Source organism: Pavona decussata, unplaced genomic scaffold (assembly GCF_977016875.1).
Source record: "Pavona decussata unplaced genomic scaffold, jaPavDecu1.1 SCAFFOLD_29, whole genome shotgun sequence".
NCBI lineage: Eukaryota > Metazoa > Cnidaria > Anthozoa > Scleractinia > Agariciidae > Pavona > Pavona decussata.
Window position 1 is genome coordinate 1,301,323 of NW_028145452.1, and position 20,266 is coordinate 1,321,588.

Consider the following 20,266-nt stretch of genomic DNA (forward strand, 5'->3'; position numbering starts at 1 on the left):
TGACGCGGAGCGCAAAGGGTTCGTTTCTTTCCCTTTCCTCCTTCCCATCACCCCTTGCGCTTCGCTTTCTTCCCTCCCATCACTCTTCGCGCTCTGTGTTTCTCAACAAGAGAGACGACTAGGGACGAGTCAAGTGAGGGAGGACGTGAGGCAAAGACAGCTCGCCCACCAGCCATTTTGATTTTCATCATGAATTTCCCCATCCCTGGTGATCTTAACGGTCGAAAATACTATATAGAAAAACATGGCTCAATTGAAAATTTAAAGTATAAAGCAAAGAATGGCGAAATTGTCGCTCAAGCAGACCTAGGGATGGCTTATTCGGAAGGTTTGGACGACGAGCTGCCGAAAGACGCCGATAAAGCAATTGGGTGGCTTAACACTGCTGTAGAAAGGGGATATGAGATTCCTTACATCCTTGGAAAGCTTGGTGAATTGTTGGATCGGAAGGGAACACCACTAAATCGGCGAAAGGCGTATGAGATGTACCACAGGGCAGCGAGGCTGGGCAATACTGCATCACAACTCAATTTAGCAGAAATGTATCGCTGTGGAGTTGAAGGAGTCGTGAATGAAGATCTCAATGAAGCGTTTAAATGGTACAAAAAAGCCGCTGATGAAGACCCATCAGATGTTTATTCAGATTTTGGAGTATATGGTGGAACAATGAAAAAACTTGAAAATTCCATCGGGGGCATAAAACACAAGGCTTTGATAGTTATGTACATGAACTATCGTGATGGGGATTGCCCAGAGGGTCAACCACAACCAAGCAAAGCTGTTTATTATTTGACCAGAGCAGCTGAACTGGGAGATACTGAGGCACAGCTGGAACTGGGACGAATATACCTGACAGGAAGGTGTGGACCACAAGAGAGCATGAAAGATGTTGCAAGGGCAAGAAGATGGCTGGGAAAAGCTGCTGCTAATGGTGACGATACTGCGAAACAGGTGAGCCCCATGGCCATTCCACCTGCCTCATCCATAGTGTAATCCAGGGCCCAGTTGCTCGAAGCATGGTTAGCGCTAACGCGGGTTAAATACCATAACAACCTATAGGTTTTAATACCTCTTAACCAATGGTTAGCACTAACCATGCTTCAAGCAACTCAGCCCAGTGTGGTTCAATTTAAGGTGTTATGGGACTGTTTTGGCCATAAAGTTTTGTACACCAGTTTTCATTTTCATTCCACAAAATGCATTGGTGCCTGGGGACAACTTAGGCAGCTATGCCCCTCTTTCGGCACAAATATCTGCTCAACATGTATCTTAGAAAAACTTATCAAATCAAATTATTGAAAGTAAAAAGTAAGTAAATTTATTTTTACATGGTTATATCTAAAGCTAGAAGCTTGTGGGGCCGAGTAGTCAAACAAATATTTTAAACAGAACAGAAACTTGCTAAAATTCTCAACCCAGTTGGCTGTTTACAAAGCGTGACTGTTGATTTGAACAGGGGGGTACCATAATAAACAAATTTAGCAAGTGGTTAGAGAGGAGACTCGAACCTGAGGCCTCCAGATTACGAGTCGTACCTCAGTAGCCACTCGACCACGTTGCCCCTAGAAGTGAAGTTGTAGTGAAGTCCTGTGTTGTCTCTCCCAAAATTCTTTATATAACTCATGAGGTGAGGGTGTTGCTGGTTTGATTCCTTCTCAGGGCATCTGTGTTTTTTTACCTTGCAGTTGTCATAGCAACCTTAAGGTTTTGCTACCCCTCCTTTTATGTGTTTTTGTTGATCCTTGACACATCTTTGACTTAATTTGCCAAGGTAGAAAAGTCAATGTAATTTCGTGCTAACTTGGATAGGCATACTCGGAAAAAGAAAATTCAAGTGCTCCTATCAGGAGTCGAACCTTAGACCTTCTGATGATTACTTTGTATTGGATGCTCTACCACTGAGCTACATGTACAGGAGACTTGTGGGAGCTAAGGGCATTAAACTAGGTTCATTCATATGGCTTATTGTTATTATCATCATCATCATTATTATTATTATTGATTTATTTATTTTTGTTGTTGGTGATTTTTTTTAGCTGTTTAGCTGTGTTCAGCTACAGCGCAGGCCAGAATTAAGCGAACCAAAACATACGCGTAAAACGCGTCTGCTGCGGACACGTATACACGTCTAAAAATCTGCAGATGCGCGTCTAGTCTGACGCATTAGTATGTATGAGCTAGCTCATTGTTTTCTTATTGTTGATCTTTCATTGTTCTTTTGAATTGCCTGGGAAAAGCCTTTCAGAAGGGTTTGACAAAACTATGACTACACTTGCCAACTTTCTTAATTGTAGAACCGGCTCAGCGCAAGAACTCCATGTTGTTGAGCGCATAGAAGGAACTTAAAAAAGAGCTTGCTGCAAGGCTTACTGTATTTTGCGAAACGAAACGAAATAATGAATAAATCTGTAGAATTGAAGATATCAAGACTACAACAGTCAGACCTCTGTGTGTGACAAGCTAAAAGAGGAATAAAACGCCGGAAGTGCAGAGTTTCTAAATTTTTAAAAAGATCTGTACTTTCAGGGTCCGAAATTGTGCTTTCCTGGTCGCCAATGCGACTAAAAATTTTGCACTGGCGACCAGAATTTCACAACTAGTCGCCAGCGGGCGATTAACTATTTCATGCCATGAGCGTTATACAAACAATAACTTTGATTTTCAGCCAAATTGATAAAAATAAAATTCAAAGCCGCCCGCCATATTGGTCACTTACTTTTTACCTTTCCATATGGAACGCCATGACTGCCTTATGATACTTTTTGACATTCTTTAAGGTGGTTTTGTAATTATATGCAGTGGTTTAATCATTATATGCGGTGCTGATTCCGTTATATGTGGTGTTTATTCCATTCTCCGTGGTGGTTTCTTTATTATATGCGGTAGTTATTAGATTATACGCAGTGCTTTTTCACTTATACGCAGTGTTAACTGCGTTCTACGCGGTATTTTTGCCATTATGCGAGGTGCTTGTTCCATTATGATCGATGGTTAATTCGTTATATTTGGTGCTTATGTCATTATGTTTGGTAGTTTATTCCTTATATTCGGTGATATCTTTTGCGGTGCCTTCTTCCCATTATACACTGTGCTTTTCTCATTATACGCGGTGCTTTTTTCGTTATAATCATGGAGCCTCGTCCTCGTTTGATCTGAAACGAGGCCAAAAACACAAGGAGGCCTGGGTTTGAGGTATCTTTGAAAAAAATGGCGGACTCCTCGAAAATGGATGTTATGGCTCGAATTCTAAAAAAACTCAGTTTAGGTCATTTGACTGAAGTGTTCCAAAGAGAAAAAATTACTCCAGATATAATTTCCATGTTATCTACTCATGAAATGAATCAGTTAGGGATAACCAGCAGGGTGGACATGATGAATTTACGCTTGGAATGTTCCACATACGGTAGGCAGAAGCCAGAAAAGCAACGTGTAGGATGCGGTGCACCAGAATTCGACATTCCTAAATCAGTACTGGAAGGTCATTTAGAAGAAGGCTTCACGATACAGCAGATTTCTTCTATGCTTTCCGTCAGTGAAAGAACTATTTATCGTAGAATGGAAAAATACGGACTCAGGTCTCACAATTTTAGCAACATATCTGACGATGACCTTGATCGTCACGTGAGGCAAGTGTCGGAAGATTTTCCCTTTTGTGGAGAGCAAATGTTGCGGTTTCTTCTGAAAGAAAGAAACATCAAAGTGCAGAGAATGAGACTTAGGGATAGTATTCACCGTGTTGATCAGGAGGGGGTGAGAGAGAGAAAGAAGGGGCGCTTGAAACGAAGAGTATATAACGTTCAAGGACCAAACCATTTGTGGCACATTGACACAAATCATAAACTTGTAAGATGGAACTTCATCATTGTGGGTGCAATTGATGGTTTCAGTCGATTACCAGTTATGCTTAAATGTACAGATACCAACAATGCAGATACTCTTTTGACTTGCTTCTTGGAAGCAGTTAATGCTTATGGCCTACCAAGCAGAGTACGAACTGACCAGGGACTCGAGAATGTAAAAATTGCAGATTATATGATTTCAAGAAGAGGGGTGAACAGAGGGAGTGCCATTACGGGAAAGAGCACACATAATCAACGTATTGAACGCCTGTGGAGGGACGTCTATCAAGGGGTGCTAGCTGTTTACTATCAACTGTTTTATTTTATGGAAGATGAAGGAATCCTAGATCCCCTTAATGATCTTCATGTGCTTGTTCTACACCATGTTTTTCTGCACAAGATTCAAGAAAAGCTTGACATGTGGAATAGGGCCTGGTCGCAACACAGAGTGCGCACAGCTAGATCATCGCCTATCAGAATGTGGATTGCTGGTCAGCTGCAAAATCCTATGGGGATTGAATTGGAAAGTGAAGCCATCAACAGTTATGGTGTTGAAGGGTTCGTTAATGATGAGGCAGAAGAGGACAGTCAGGGTAGGCCAATGTTTCAAGCCCCATCATTTCAATTGAGTGAAAACTGCAAGCAACAGCTGCAGACTGAAATTCCATCAACATGGACATCTTCAAATTTTGGCATTGATATGTATTTGAAAGGCCTGCATATTGTTCAGCAATATTCATTCAATTCTTAAACTTTACTGACACTCCCTAAAGAGGGCTTCTCACTGATGCATGTCATTTTCGAAAGAGCATCACTAGAGCACGTGGCTTTTGGGACTAGAACACGTGGCTTTTGGGTCAATGTTTTAGTTTGCCCAAGAATACCTGAATTTTTGTATGTAGTTTTAAGGAAACAACTGCACCCGAGTTAATGGTGGTGAGGCTGAGTGAAACTGAAACACTGTACTAAAAACAAGCACAGTCATTTGACTTGAATAAGTACAAAGAAACAATCTGTACATAAGCAACTAATAAAACTTCTTTTATTAAACTTTTTGTTTAAGTAACAAATTGAAAATCCTCTTACAAGACCTGAAAAATTTTAAAAATATGCCTCTTTTTAGCTTTGTCATTAAATAATATTAAAAGATAATCATCACTCTATTTCAGTTTTTTTCAACTTAATTTTATTCTTACATTTAAAAGTCTACTTGGGCAACCTTAATGTAAGTGAATAACAGCAATTCAAATCCTGGTAGTGCAGCATGCAAAGAATTACTAATACTAATATTAACAATAATAATAGTTCAAACAAGGAAAGAAAAAGTATGTTAGTTGCACCTTACAGATCAAATTGAGTGTTAAAAGGGAGGGGAGGGGCTTAAAAAGGAGGGTAGCTTACTAGAGAGATTATGGTATTCCCTGTCCAAATTTCAAAGAAAATGCTTAACTTTAACAGGTTAGAATACAGAGCAACATTTAAGGGGTATCCCATAAAACAACAAAATGACCACTATTTAGTGAAAACATCCTGGACTACACTGATTATAACTTTCAAAGTTGCAATGAAGGTCCCATAAACTGACCAGCACCCACCCCACCCTCTATAACTGATAAATACTGTGTAAAGAACTCTAACATGTAGTCTACAATGACTAGTTTGGCAGTAACCATCTTCAGAGTGAAAGTGGAAAGAATATTATTTTTATATGGCTGTTGCTGCCATTGAACAGCCACACTGTAAGTGGTCACATTATCAATCACTTACTCGGCACCATTAATAAACTGGTCACATCTTGACTGCTACTCTGCTAAATGTATTGCAGTGCAGAGTGGAAAGCTGGTTTACCAACTAAAAACAATAGTCACTGAACAGAAACCAGTGACCAACCAAAGCTTGTAGATAACTGATCAACAACATCACAAGACAGGACAAACAACAGATGTATTGAGTCTCAATATTCAACTCATTAACATCATGGCTTAACTGACAAACTGAAAGCAACAGAACGACTGTAACCCAAATAATCACACTCAGTGGACTTACAGTATATGTATGTTACTCCTGGGTTCAAAGCACACAGAGAAATAACAATAATTTATTTCATTTCATCCTTCAGTTTGGCCTTGAATTATATGTTACCAAAAAATGCATTAGCAAAGGCAAGATCATACATGTTAAATAATTCATCATCTTTGGGTAAGGGGACTTCCATAGATGGCTGTGGTAGACACAAACGATTGACGCAAGTGTTGGCTGTTGGAAAAAATCCCTTTAAAACCTCCACAAAAACCAAAGTTGGGTGTAGAACAAAACCCAGAACTGGCTCCTCCTCTGCTCCTGTGGTAAATTTCAGAATTTGAGCCAGCTTTACTCCATTTCTCCTTCCACCTACAGATAAGAGTAAAAGAGGAAAGAGCTACATGTATAAGTGGCCTTACAACACAAATGATTTTCCTCGATCTGCTAAGTTACACTATACACTTAATGTATGGCCCTGAAGGAAACAGTTAGTTTTGTTTTCCTAATAGTCCTGATGCTTCCCAAGAGGAAGTTGAGGGAATCATCAGGACTCAAGGGAAAAGGAAACTAACTAGTTTTCCCAAGGGACCATACATTAAGTGCTTTGTTATACATTTAGACTTTCCCTTCAACAATCACAGCAAAACAAACAAAGAAACAACTGCAGAATTGTATCCTGGTCGGGATACATTTGTATTTGATCAGGGGCACATGACCAAGAATCAACCAATCACAGTGCTTGTTTTGTTGAGTGAAAGTCTAGGTATATAACAATTTCAATTTTATATGTTCCTACAAATGTACATGCACTATTAGAATCATTGCATGACCACTGACATGTACACATTACAGCTGCACATATACATGTGTACTGCTATTACTATACATTGGTGAGGTCAAGCATCACACGAACAGGGAACAGCAAATGGCCAAACAATAATTATTACTAATGTATCTTACAACAATGAATCAAAAAAACTGCTTCCTCAAGGTTTTCAAAAAGGTAAATAACACTTACCCTCACACTAAAAGAGGTGCACAACAAACAGAATACATGTATGCAATAAATGATATGAAAAAAGAGTCATTTGGTCACTTTTTGCAATAAATGTGAATACTCTCTCTGTTATCATCATACACTGAAATTTATTATTGACTTACTTGCTGCTTCCCTCATGTACTTCATAAACTTTGCATAGACTGCATTTTCAAATGTCCTGCTGTTGGACCCTTCCTCACTGAATTCTGGTTTAAGAAGGTTGGTCACATTCTTTACAGTCAGAGGTTGTTGAGGCCCTGGCCTTAACAGGTGGAGGAATATTGGAAGCTCACATCCAATCTACAAGTGGAAAATAACATACAATACATACTGTGCAGTTCTTGTAATAGTTTATGGCCCTTTTCCTCTATCATCTTGTCTCCAGACCAGAAAAAGAAGGAATTTTCAAGAAAAATTAACCAACTAAAATGCAAGGCTGGCATAGTTTTTGGGCAATCCCAAGCCAGCAGTACATGTATTTATTGCATGTACAGGATGTCAAGCAGCACATAGGTTCAAGAAAATAGGAAATTTGAACATGAAAAATAGGAAAGATAGGAAAAAAACATGAAAAATAGGAGAATAGGATATTTAACAAAAAGCTTACATAGCATATCAGCATATCTGATAAAATTTGGAATGAAATTAAAAAACATTAAAACAGTAGTAATAATATTTTCAAAGACAGTGAAAATGAGTGAATCTTACTTGGTATATTCCAACTTTCTTAAATCCATTCTGTAGTTCTTTAAGGCAAGGTTCTAATTCTACTCTGCTAAAGATAGCCTGTAACATCTCTTCAGTAAAAAAAGTGGGCAGTTTTCCATTCTGAATAATACTGAGACCTATGACAAAGGCAAGTCAATAATAAATGATTATTATCACTATACATGCAACTTTGTGAACTACATGTAGAGTAAGTTCAATGGCTCATAAGCTAGATTTACAGGCTACATGTACAAAACCAATAAAACTTATTTCAGTACTCACCAAGTATTATTCCAACTGTATGGTAATCCTGGCACATCAGCTCTCTAAGGCCATTATCAAAGTATTTGTTCTTAATTTCATTAAGTGCCAAACAGAAGAACTCTTTTCGGGGGCCACCATAGTCCTGAGCCTCCTAAATATGGAAAACCATCAGTATTAGTCCATACACAGTATCTGTGGACATAGACTATTCATAAAAAAGGTAGGAAAGGACTAATATTTGTTTTCTCTCCAATGGTGTAAAATCAAGAACACTTTTGAAAATCATAAGCACATACATGTTAAGTATTAATGATCTCACACCAAAAGAAGATTACTGCCAAAACAAGTCATTTATTTGTAGCCAGGAGGTATTTATTTAAGTGAACCTCTGTTACAAGTGTTAAAATTCTTTGCTTCAGCTGAATTGATACAATAATTTAACCCTCAGCTCTTCTACTGCCAATTCCTGCCATTCCCAACATGCTCAATACTGAAATTAAGGTTGTGCTGATGACAAATTGTACATCATTTGAGTTTTCTGAACATACGAACCCCAGGGTCGCCAACATTTACATCAAAGGTTTGCGCTAAGATTTTCTAGTCACCTACTGTACAGGCAGAAAAAAGGTCACAAGGGGCCACTGTGTTCTGCAAGAAAAAGACCTAATAAAACTAGGAACATCACCTCATCATAAAACTGGACCTCCAGCGTCCTCCTGAAGTCTTCCAGGGAACTTATTTCATCAAGTGCAGTTTGTAAGAGGTTTTGGCGATCCACCATGATGAAGTTTGTCTCTCCAGATTGTTCCACATGGGCAAACTCAACTTCAAGGGCTCTGCCAGTGACCATATATAACTGCAAACATCGCAAAATTTCAACTGGATCATTTATATTATTTTTCCGACAGTATTGTACTGTCTTTTCAGCCACCTCATCCACTGTCATTTTATCATCGTCTGAGTGACTTGCTGATGATGTGGGATCGAGCAATGAAGTTTCGCTGGTTAAGTCAACCAAAGTAGTAGTTGCTGCAGCTGCTGAGGTAACCCTGTTACTGCATTGTGATTCAGATTGTGATGTGGTTGGGAAAAGTGGTGGCTCTGTTATGGTTGATGTTGATGAAGGTGAAATTATGTCCCCTTCGTTTCTAGAAGTATTGAATGCAGACTGCATTAAATCATCGTCACCTTCATCAGACACTTGGGATTCATCCTGACAGTCCCACAGGTGTTTTCACAGATCTCGAATAAGAATTTGCTTGTGACAAATGTGGCATTCCTCCTTTAAAGTTGAATTTTCACTCTTTTGAGTAGGTTTTGTGGAAAGTGACTTCTGAATCGGAACAATGTATATTTTCCCTTGACCTCCTCCTAAGTTAGCTTTGAGATCTCTTGCACTCCAACAGCAATCAATACGTCGTAGGTCTCTGCAGTTTGGAGAACTCTGCATCAACTCAAACCCTCCACATGAACGAAGGGAGGGAAAGCCTACAGGGTTTCCGTCGCCGTCTTTATTGTCAGACAGTATCTTCTCTTTCACTGTATCTTCGTCGTCAGTAGGATCAAGCTTGATCTTTTTCAACCCTAGGCCTGCCTTATACAGTATTTGCTTCTCAAGAGAAGATGGTGTCTTAAAAGAACATCTGTCCGCCAGACACACAAACTGAAAAGACCATTGCCTCTTTGACTGTGGGCAAGCAGGTTTCCGCTTCTTTCCTCTTCCACTAGAGCTACTGCGATTAGGTTGAAACAAATGATTTCTCTCCTCTCTTACTCGTTCTCGATAGTTTTTCCGATCATCATCACCTTCATCTTTGCACTTTTCTAAAGATTTTGCGCAAAGTTCTCGTAGCCGAATACGATCGCCGATTGTTGACACGCCGAGCGAAGCCAGGTTTCCATCTGACAAGCATGCAACGACTTCTGGTTCGACTCTCTCATCTTCAAATCTTTCTTTCAGTATACCTAACCCTAACTCATTCAAGATTGACTCCATGTATAGGCTGAAATACGCATTAGACGAAAGACGAAAAGTAGCAGCTTCAAAATGGCGGGAGAAAAAGCTCCATGTCTCATGCCCAGGCCTTCTTGTGTTTCTGGCCTCGTTTCAGATCAAACGAGGACGAGGCTCCATGATTATAACGAAAAAAGCACCGCGTATAATGAGAAAAGCACAGTGTATAATGGGAAGAAGGCATCACCGAATATAAGGAATAAACAACCAAACATAATGAAATAAGCACCAAATATAACGAATTAACCATCGATCATAATGGAACAAGCACCTCGCATAATGGCAAAAATACCGCGTAGAACGCAGTTAACACTGCGTATAAGTGAAAGAGCACTGCGTATAATATAATAACTACCGCATATAATAAAGAAACCATCACGGAGAATGGAATAAACACCACATATAACGGAATCAGCACCGCATATAATGATTAAACCACTGCATATAATTACAAAACCACCTTAAAGAATGTCAAAAAGTATCATAAGGCAGTCATGGCGTTCCATATTTCCACTGCTTTTGAAGTATAAAACCGATTTTCCTGTTATTATAAATCTATCACAACGCTTCACAGCTCAAGCAGTGCGAAGCTTCGCCACCATGTTTTTTGAACGAGAAATGCTGCACGGTTGTGGCCTGGCGGCGAACAACATGGCGATCCGGTCGATCATCTTGACAGAACGCCAAAGGAAAGATCGTTTACGGTTTTGGAGATAAAGCAAAGAACCAACCGGCTGTTTTTCAATCGGGTACATTTCTTCTCCAAAAGGTAGAGACAAGAGAAGGTATAAAGTTGCCTTGAAACATTTAGCAGTCTTATGAAGCTGCGTATATAGCTGGCATTCGATTCGTTCGTCGTGGTTTTTCAGTGGTAGGTGTATAAATCGCCATTGCGGCCCCAAACGCGTTCTCTTTGTTCTGATTCTTAAAGAAAAATTCGCGACCAGAATTTTCCATCTGGCAACCAAAAATTTTGGTTTGTGTTTCGCTGTGAAGGAAAAATTGTATTGACACTATTTTTCTGCTTTTTGGCGACCACATTTTTCCATATGGCGACTGAAAATTTTTTTTCAGTCGCCACTTGGCGTCTGCCTAAAAAAGTTAATTTCGGACCCTGACTTTGCGAAACGAGCTCCGCGTAGACCGTGAAAGGATTTAACTTGTTTGTTTCTAAATGCTATTCTTATTTATTCCTTGCCGCAATGATGATTCGATAGGTAGTTCGAGAATTATACAGTATTTGTGGGTAAATCATATAGAATAAACAAATAAAGTATGACCCGGAATAAAATCAGTAAATCCACCAAATGATTTAAACAGACCTCGCTCCTCTGGCGCGCTTCGGTTCAGATTTGCTGACTTCCATGTACCATGAACTTTCCCTCATTCTACCTCAAGCATTTACTATCTCCGGCCGCAAAATGTAATGGTTCAGTTCACTATAAAGATCCAAGGCAATTCCGTTGGTTAAAGGCTTAGGGTTAAATAGGAAACTTCAGTTTTGCAAAATTTCATTCTGGTCCAGTGTGAGCGATAAGATCGATTCCCCGAAACAAACGTAAACACCGCAACGCTTGACGCATTCCTATATTTGCGTTCACTTGGATAAAGCCATAAAAGCAACTTTTGCAAGATTGAAAGCTTCTTCTAATGTTATAAAACACTGACAGAAGCCGTCATTTCGACATAGAAAGAAAGTGCCACGCTGAAAACATCGGGAAGATTTCAGTCACGTGCAAGGCAACCAAATTCCTGAACGTGTATCAAGTTTCATTCGGCAACAACACGATGTACGGAGGTTTTTGGAAGGAAAACTGGATGCTTTTTTATTCAATCAACACGGGAGCCAGGATGCCTTTCCAATTATTATAGCCAACTTGTGCCATTTTCATCCCTTCGAAGAAACCTCGAAACACTCTCTTTTGAGTCACAATGTGCGTGCGTAATTTTTAAAATAACTTTAACTCTAAATACTCAACTATTCCATTCACGAGTTCACGCCTGTTCGCGCACAGAGCGCTTTGATTTCGAACAAGTAGTATTCAACTTATAAGCTTAGATTTATCTTTTCTATAACATACGCTGAATATTCAATATCGCAGCAATATCAGCTAGGAGTTGTTTTTAAAGTCGCCAGTTTTTACGAAGAGCTAAGATTCAAAATATGATAGCTGTTGCTGGCTGATTTCATAAAATGCTAATTTTGTGTTTGTCATTAAGCCGTTGAATTCTTTTGTTTTATTTGACAATATCACACAGAGAACTTACGACGATGAATTACAATGGCAAAAACGCACACATTTCTAAAGATGCGTCTAAAAATCCGCGCATACGCGTTTTTGCTGCGTATAAAACGCGTCTGCGTAGTTCGCTTAATTCTGGCCTGCACTGTATTTCTTGTTATGTCTTGCTTCTTGATGACCGTGATGTTTTTTTGTTTTTTTTTTTAAATAAGTGTAAATGACGTTAGCTCTCGCAGTGAGCACTTTTTTTGCCCTTAGAGTAAATGTCAAAACAAAATATTGTTTAAATAAAAAAAAAAAACGTAGGTTCATGGGACAAACATCCTGCATACTGCTAGGATTTGAATGTCAATGTGTGGCTTATGCGCAATGGATAAATGTGATGGTATATTTTAAGCCTGGTGAATTAATGAGAATGATGTATTGTTCAGTTGAACAAGTTAGTGCTTTCAGGATTGATAAAATATTAATTATTTATTAAATTACTCATTATAAATGCAAGGATTACACAGTAGTGATTTCTTTTTTGTTTTCTCTTGATGAATTATAAATGAGTTTGAGAAGTGGGTTGAAAAAACAAGGCATAGCCCATGATTTTTTTTTTTAATTTCGAGTTGTTTGGAAAATGGATGAAGCACTCTTCCAAATGTTTGATGTAGCTTCTCAAACCATTATGAATTCTTGGAGAAATTCAAAGTACATGTTCACAAAAGTGGTTCAAAGTGGTCCTTGTAAAGTCAAGTCTCATCACTTTACTGACGTAGTGAATAGTAAGCCAATTTTTGGTAGTACGTTTGAGGGGAAGTATCACACAAATTTGATGTTATTTTAAAACCCCAAAATGCTTCTATGTCAACAGAAACAAAACATATTATTGTCTAGTTTTGTTATGAATTATCACCCCAAGGCCCGGTTGTTTGAAAGTCGATTAACCTTAATCCACGATTAAAAGTTAACCAAGGTTTCCAGCTCACTTGTTAAAAATGTTTTTAAAATCTAATTTTAAGCTAATGGTTAAGACAAGTCTAAAGTCAAAACTGAGGGACAAAATCTTTGGAAGAATTTTTGATGATTAGTCATTAAACTTGAGTCAAACTTCATGTTAATCCAGGATTAGCTTAATCGGGCTTTGAACTACTGGGCCCTGGTGTAGAATAAAAGTATTGATTAGTGCCTCTGGCCAGAGATAGAGTAGGTTGGAATGGATTGAAACTTGAAAAATGTTAGGCTTAGGGCGCTGACGTTTTTCAAGTTCTGGCGTTTTTTGTTTCCAAAATGCACTGGAACAGATCATGAGTTGTTCCTTTCAATACTTTTATTGATTTCTTTCCTCTCGTTGTTCTAGGATTATTTTAAAGCTAAGTGAAGGTCTTATTTCACCATTTTTGACAGAAGGGAAAAAAGACCCATGGCACTTCTCCTTTAAGTGACAAGGAACAATGCAAATGACTTTATTTTTGCTTTCAGCTTCTCCAGGAATGTAAACAGAGTGAAGCATCACAGCGTGATACTTTACTTACTGGACAGGATATGAAAGAAGTCCTTGACATCCATTTCGAGAAACTAAACCAGAGATCTGAGGCAAAGCTTCATCCTCTCTTAATTTCTCAACCTGTCATTTTTTCAGAAGAAATGCTTAGTGAGTTTGATTGGTCCCCAACAGCAAGAATTTATCTTAGAGCTTTCAAACTGGTGAAAGAAGGCTTTGAAGTTCTTCACAACAGTAATTTTACTGATGAAAGAGGACTTTCTCTCATAGCTCGTGGGTATTTAACTGAAAATTCTATCCTACAAACGTTTCCTCAGAGGCATTTTCTAAGGCCCAAGATTTTTAGCCTTTGCGAGCGAAGCTTGCAAAAAAATCCCTGCTTTTATGAAGGTCTACTTTTATCTTATGCCTTACATGATTTTAACAGAAACATTTCTTTGGAAAGCTCCAAATTGGATATGAAGAAAGTTATGTGCTTAAAAAACTTGATTCATTTGATCCAAGAAACTGAGCCTGATAGTATCTCAGAAGATCCCTTGGAATTTGAGAACTACAGCAGCTGGCTTTATGTGTTGTATGAACACTTGGGAGCAATGTATACCATTGAAAATTCCAATGAAAAAGCAGCTGAAGCTTTTGAGAATTCATTGAAATGTTGCCCATCTTTCGTTGACGCTAAAAGATGGCTTGGGTATTCCCTGTTAAACCTGTTTAACATTAGATTGGCCTGTGAACGTGCAAAATCTACCAAAGGTGAAGTCACACCATCACTTCACAAGAAACATACAGCAAAGGATAGAGAAATATCCAAATATGCATCTTGGACCAAGGAACAGTTGGCAGAAACCTGTAAACAGGTCTTGAAGGAGTACCTAAAACAGGCCCCATCTTGCTCTAAGAAGTACCCAAATGCTTGTTATTATCTTGCACATCTTGCGTTTGTGAGAAACAACATGAAGGAGTTTAAGGAATACTATGAGCTTGGCCAAGATGCTGAGGAAAAGAGGCTTCCTTTCCTTGAACCTGTTAATCTTCCCTTAAAAGATTTGATATCTCCTTTCTACCAGCTACGTTGGAGTTCACCAGAACCAGTCAAGTGTGGCAACAGAGCATGCGTGAAGAAGGTCAAAGAAAGTGACTTGAAGTCCTGTGCTCGCTGTTGGAACCACAAATACTGCAGCAAGTAAGTCATAAGTACCATAACTTTTTCCTGCCCTTTGGCACACAGAATGAGAAAACTGATATTCATCGTTTTCCAAGGTCTTGATAGCCGGAAACTAGTGCTAATTTTGAAGAAAACCACAACGCGTTTTAGTTTTGAAGACATGTTATGGCGTTGCAACAGCCATCGTCAGTTACCAAATAACTCACTCCGGTAACTGATCGTAACTTGTTGTTTGACGGCGGCTGTTGTAACGGCTGAAGCATGTCTTCAAAACTAAAAAGCGTTGTGCTTTTCCTCAAAATTCATCGTTTTCCAGTAAAAGACACTTTTTTAAAAATAACAGAAAGCCATAGAGGCTTACCCCCCACTTCAACTTATCCCCATCCTTCACCTATACCGTAACATTGTACTGAATAACCTTCTGTTTCTTACTCTTGGCAGTAGGAAAAACCAACTATAATACTTTGAACACTCGTCTAGTCCAGAATGGCGAAAGAGTTTTAAAAACTCATTGTTTCTGTCTTCGTTTCATTTTATAATTCAATGTTTCTCCCGGTTGGAAGACAAATAAATGATAAAATCCAACTGAAAATATCTAATTATGGATCAAGTCGATATCGTAATCTTCTCTCAAAGGTCATGAAATGAGCCAACTATGGCCGTTGTCTCACCCATCCCCAGATAACTGTAAGAGCTACTAAGCAATTGTTAGACTGACTGGGTGACAAAATACTTCAACCTATTTGAGTTGGACACAATGAAATTTATTTAACAAGTAACTTAGCCTTTTCTTTAATTTTTTTTCTTCTTTTTATTTTTAAATTTTATTTCGCCCTCAGTGTAATTGCCGAAAATGTCTCCCTTCCCTAGAAATCTTGAAACCTGAAAGATAATCGTTCTTACAAACGTTTCAAATAAGCATTAGGAAAAATAAAAAAGATCGTTCAAGAATCGACGATTAAAAATAAGTTAATGGGAGCTTACTCGTAGGACGAATCAAGTTCGAAACTAATTCGAGTTGGAGTCACGAGTCAAGTTCTTTTTGCCATATTTTTCCATTAGTGCCAGCAGTGAACTGATACATGTGTCTGCTCTGCACAAACTCTGACCAACTGCGAATAGGAGCTACATTCCTCCGTTTTGGGTCTTCGAAGCGTAAATTGCTAGAACAGGCAGAGAAGCGGTCACATGACTGAAATAACGAATTATAGTGACCATAGTAGTCCTGATGTGACCGCAACCAAAATTCTCTTGAAAGATGTGGTCAATCGGAAAGGAAAGTCACTCAACAGTGTTAATAAAATTCACTAAATGGCTTCATTTGATGTTTTCAATTATACATGTAACACTAAAGAGTTTTTAAAAAAGGTCACAACTTACGTTCTGTTATCATCTTTGCAGAGAGTGCCAAATAATGGACTGGAAAAATCATAAAGCGTCTTGCAATGCTTCCAGAGGACGCAAGGCAGACGGTGGTACTTAACCAGTATTCTATACATCGACTGTCACGGAGATTTCGCTGTGTTTTGGTCGAAACTGCTCAAATATTTAACAAGGTAGCTTTTCGCTAACAAAAAATTGCTCTTAGAACACCAAGAAGGAAATATTAAGTGATTTCTTGTGCGAAGAACAAACTATAATTATTTTTTAGTGATTTCTCCATAGTACACTGGAAGAACCTGAAAATATTGGCCAGTTTTTTCAAGTTGTAATCCATTTCAATCTTGACCATTTAAAGTAACACTTCCCCTTTAAGCAGAAGTTGATTCTTATGGCGCCGTGTTCTTTTGGAACAAATTCTGGTTATTCTTGTTCTGATTCAGGAATAACAGAATAGATAGAATATCAATTCCAAAAAGGAACACAATTCCACCAATTCCCATCGCCCTGGTAGGTTCCCAAAAGAACGCAATTCCACTTACCGTGAATAAACTGTATTCCCTTTATTCTATTATCAGGAGCATTATAAACGGAATACTCTTCTGTTCATTCCTAAAACAAAATAGGCACCCCCCCCCCCCCCCGGAAGTCCCAAAAGAATGCGCCGCCAGTGATTGGTTTCAACCGAATCTTTAAGCAGTCAACCACCTCTCACTCGTCAATCGATTGTGGAGGAATGGTCTCTGCAAGCATTTGCGAGCGTGTGAGCAGTGTGTTTATTTTTGCGAGCACGAGCAGTTGTCAAATTTTTCTTGTGAGCAGTGAGCACTTTAGAATCAAAGGCTCCTGTGAGCCAACTCGTGAATGCAGATAACACATCAGTAATTGAAATTTAGACGGCTACGGAAACTTCCTTGAAAGCTAAAAGAAATTATAATAATCTTTGCCTGATTATGTAACGAAAAATAACCATTCTTGTACCATAAAAATGATTGTCAAATTATTCTCTACAGATTGAAAAAGATTATTCTGACTAAAACGCTTCAGTTAGTTCAATCGCGAAGGGAGGATAGGTTAAAAAATCGGTGAGGCCTACAATAAATAAAGCCACTAGTGCTAAAGGTAAAAGCTCTAAAAAGCATCTTGTTTATTCAAAGTCCATGCCAACAATTACTTTTAAATTAAATTATTTTTTTTATTAAATTATTTTTTAAATTAAATTATTTTTAATTCTTAAAAGACTCCGCACTTCGTGAAAAAAAACAACGAAAAACCTAAAACTTTGCTCAGATTCAACAAAAATTCTCCATTCTTACACTAAAATGATTGTCAAATTATTCTCTACAGAATGAAAAAGAAAATTCTGATGCATCGTGAAAAAAATTTTCACGTTCTTTTTTTTTCATCAATTGAGTTTACGACCCCAGACTTTCTGAAAAACTGAAAAACTTGTAACTTTGCTCAGATTTAACAAAAAATCTCCATTCTTGCACTAAATGATCGTCAAATTATTTTCTACATATTGAATAATAATTTCCTGATGCGCCGTGAACAATAAATGTTCGCATGTTTTTTCCACTAATTGAATTTAAAAGTCATTCACTGCGCACGTCCAAAAGTTAATGGCAGAACCGACCAACCAACCAACCAACCAAGTCAACAGTCAGCCATCCCTATAACTCGTTCATTGTGCATGCGCGCATTCAGGAGTTAAAAATACAGATGGCGAGCAGCGAGTTTTGTGCCAAGTAATAGCTAATAATCTGGCTGACACCTCCAAAACAGAACAATAGTTACAGGCTGAACTGTTGAAGAAAGACTAAAGCCAGAGGTAAGGATGTTTCAACCTTTTTGTTTTAACCATATCATAACTGATTTATCGTTTAGATATGTATAAAAAATAACTACAAAGGAAGATTAATGAAATTTCGAGCAGTTTAGCACATCATTCTCATCCCCAGAGCCTCCTGTCCCTCTTAGCCGGCGGGGCCTTCGCACGAGGGAAAGGAGGCTCTGGGGACACAGGATTTGATTGGCTAGTTCCTAACAATAGAAATCTAAAACAAAAGTGAAAATGTTAGCGGCAGAGCGTAGGATGGGCGACTGGCGGCCTGGCGCGAAAAATAAAAGTAGCGTCAAAAAGAAATGCAGCACGATGGCGGACGCTAAAAAATCGATAAAGATTCTCCGAAAAAGCTGTTGGCAAATCTTTTTAAACATCTGTAGGTGTTATAATCAAACGGTTTTTAATTAGGAACCGCTCTGTCAACAGTTTCGTGAAGGAAACACGGTGTGGAGTTGGCAAAAGTCTTTAGAGTTTTTATCGGGAAGGGAAGTTTCGCTCGATGATATTAAATTTTCCTTTAAAAAACTCTGTCAACCTTGTTTTCACAAGATAAAAAACATTTACGAATCGGCAGTCTTTAATGAAAGAGTCTATCTTCGCAGGAGCTTTCATTGGCTGAGACAAAAGTGAAAGAGCTCGCAGTTCTACGCCATTGAATGGTTAAATTTTCCAAGCCTATCGATGCAAACTGCTTCTCGCCCAAGTGGCGATCACAAATTGCTGGAGCATTCCCCACAAATTTCTAACTTGGAATAAAGTACAGTAAGGGACATCTTTTTCAACGCCTTTAGTTTTGCGATGTAAGACAGCAAGAGGGCCTCTGTTTCATGTATGTTGAAATGTTCTTTCTGTTTGAGTTCACTTCAATGATATGATGACAGGATCCACTATCTCTAAGGAATATCTCTTGTTTTCTCTGTTGTTGTTACTGTAAGTGCAATTATGGGTACATTTGGAAACATGCATGGCACTTAGCATACCTAGGAACAGGTCTAAAAATAATTATTTCCCTATAAATGTTATCAATTATTAACAATGTTTAATATGCAGTTGTTTTGCAACATCCATTTTCTGGTTGTTTTTTTTGGGGGGGGGGTGGGTGGGGGGAGTGGGAGGGGGTGGTGGCAGAATTTGGGAAATTACCTACTTGGAAGTGGAAGAGGGCAGCACAAATAATTTACAAGTGCGCTATCATTCCTTCAAATCTAATACCTGCTAGAATTCTTTGAGACATAAAAAGAGTGTGACTGAAAATATATTTTATATCATAATAGAAATTGCATTCAACATTTGGTCTTTTTTATAACTTCTTTTTAATTTACTTAATATTTGGAACACTCATTGAACCAATGAACTCAACATAAGTCAACATAACATGATTAAACACACAAATGTCAATGCCTAATATAATAAGTGAATGAGTTAATGTGTGCTGAAGTTAAAAAGGGTGAATTTATAGCAGAGATGGATAATCCAACCCAATGAATCTGTATGGTAGTTAATTTGCAGGTATAAATACTAAAGATGGACTTCTTGTCTAGGAGGAACAACTTGAACTGACAAGTGTTTCTAGTTTGTCTAATAATCTGTCATCTGTGTATAACAGTATGGGAACAGATTATCCTTCTAATGGCATTCATGTATTAAAATTATTAAAAGCATAATTGTTAATAGAACTGAGTGGAGTGCAAAGTTCAATATTTAGTAATTTATTACACCCATTTTGAAATCTCATTTCTTTTTGTCAATGTTAATATTTATTGATCTGCTTCAAGAAACCCATTTTTAAGTGGTTATTATTTCATTTTATTTTCATGGGCCAAAGGGATGCGATTTGGAGACAAAAAATAGTGCGATTCGTGAATAAATCACATTGTTGAGAGCCAATCAGATTGCAAGGATCACCAGTGATTTTAAAATAGGTGAAATAAAAGTAGAAGCGAATAATTATTGAATGAGCCATCAGATGGTCCATCTGTATTATAAATTGAGTCCTCGAAACGCCAGTTCCATCCTAAAAATGCGAACGCAGTGTAGTCATCTTTCCATTAATGATTTGCATAACATTGTACAACTTTAACATAATGACAGATTAACCCTCATAGGTTTGTATAGTGTGATTTAGACTGATCACAAAGTATATAGTTCTAGAGCATCTATATGTTTATTTTGAAAAGAATTAGAATAAAACTTGTTACCATTCTGCAATGAGATGGCACATCTACAGCTGCTTTGATCTTTCCCTAATTTCAACGCT

The 20,266-nt window shown here is 38.2% G+C and overlaps 2 protein-coding genes across 2 annotated transcripts; one reads left to right on the forward strand and one right to left on the reverse strand.

Annotated features, from left to right (window-relative positions):
- Positions 1-18: 18 nt before the first annotated feature.
- LOC146484852 (uncharacterized) lies at positions 19-19,065 on the forward strand. The gene is made up of 3 exons (XM_085104327.1): positions 19-951; positions 13,597-14,801; positions 16,185-19,065. Exons 1-3 carry the CDS (start codon positions 190-192, stop codon positions 16,264-16,266), a joined length of 2,049 nt encoding a protein of 682 aa, XP_084960453.1. The 5' UTR covers positions 19-189; the 3' UTR covers positions 16,267-19,065.
- On the reverse strand, positions 5,019-8,886 carry LOC146484853 (apoptosis-resistant E3 ubiquitin protein ligase 1-like). Its single transcript, XM_085104300.1, has 5 exons — positions 8,558-8,886; positions 7,891-8,023; positions 7,609-7,745; positions 7,023-7,200; positions 5,019-6,230 (listed from the first exon to the last, which is right to left on the reverse strand). The coding sequence occupies exons 1-5, from the start codon at positions 8,816-8,818 to the stop codon at positions 5,971-5,973; spliced, it is 969 nt and encodes a 322-aa protein (XP_084960426.1). The 5' UTR covers positions 8,819-8,886; the 3' UTR covers positions 5,019-5,970.
- Positions 19,066-20,266: the final 1,201 nt, after the last annotated feature.

What these genes read in the sequence shown, in the direction of transcription:
- LOC146484852 (XM_085104327.1), top strand. Translation starts at nt 190, where the DNA reads ATGAATTTCCCCATCCCTGGTGATCTTAACGGTCGAAAATACTATATA. An exon ending in GTGACGATACTGCGAAACAG is followed by an intron (nt 952 to 13,596) that starts GTGAGCCCCATG and finishes TTTTGCTTTCAG; the next exon opens with CTTCTCCAGGAATGTAAACA. An exon ending in AACCACAAATACTGCAGCAA is followed by an intron (nt 14,802 to 16,184) that starts GTAAGTCATAAG and finishes TCATCTTTGCAG; the next exon opens with AGAGTGCCAAATAATGGACT.
- LOC146484853 (XM_085104300.1), bottom strand. Translation starts at nt 8,818, where the DNA reads ATGACAGTGGATGAGGTGGCTGAAAAGACAGTACAATACTGTCGGAAA. An exon ending in TACAGTTGGAATAATACTTG is followed by an intron (nt 7,746 to 7,890) that starts GTGAGTACTGAA and finishes CCTTTGTCATAG; the next exon opens with GTCTCAGTATTATTCAGAAT. An exon ending in GTACATGAGGGAAGCAGCAA is followed by an intron (nt 6,231 to 7,022) that starts GTAAGTCAATAA and finishes TCTTATCTGTAG; the next exon opens with GTGGAAGGAGAAATGGAGTA.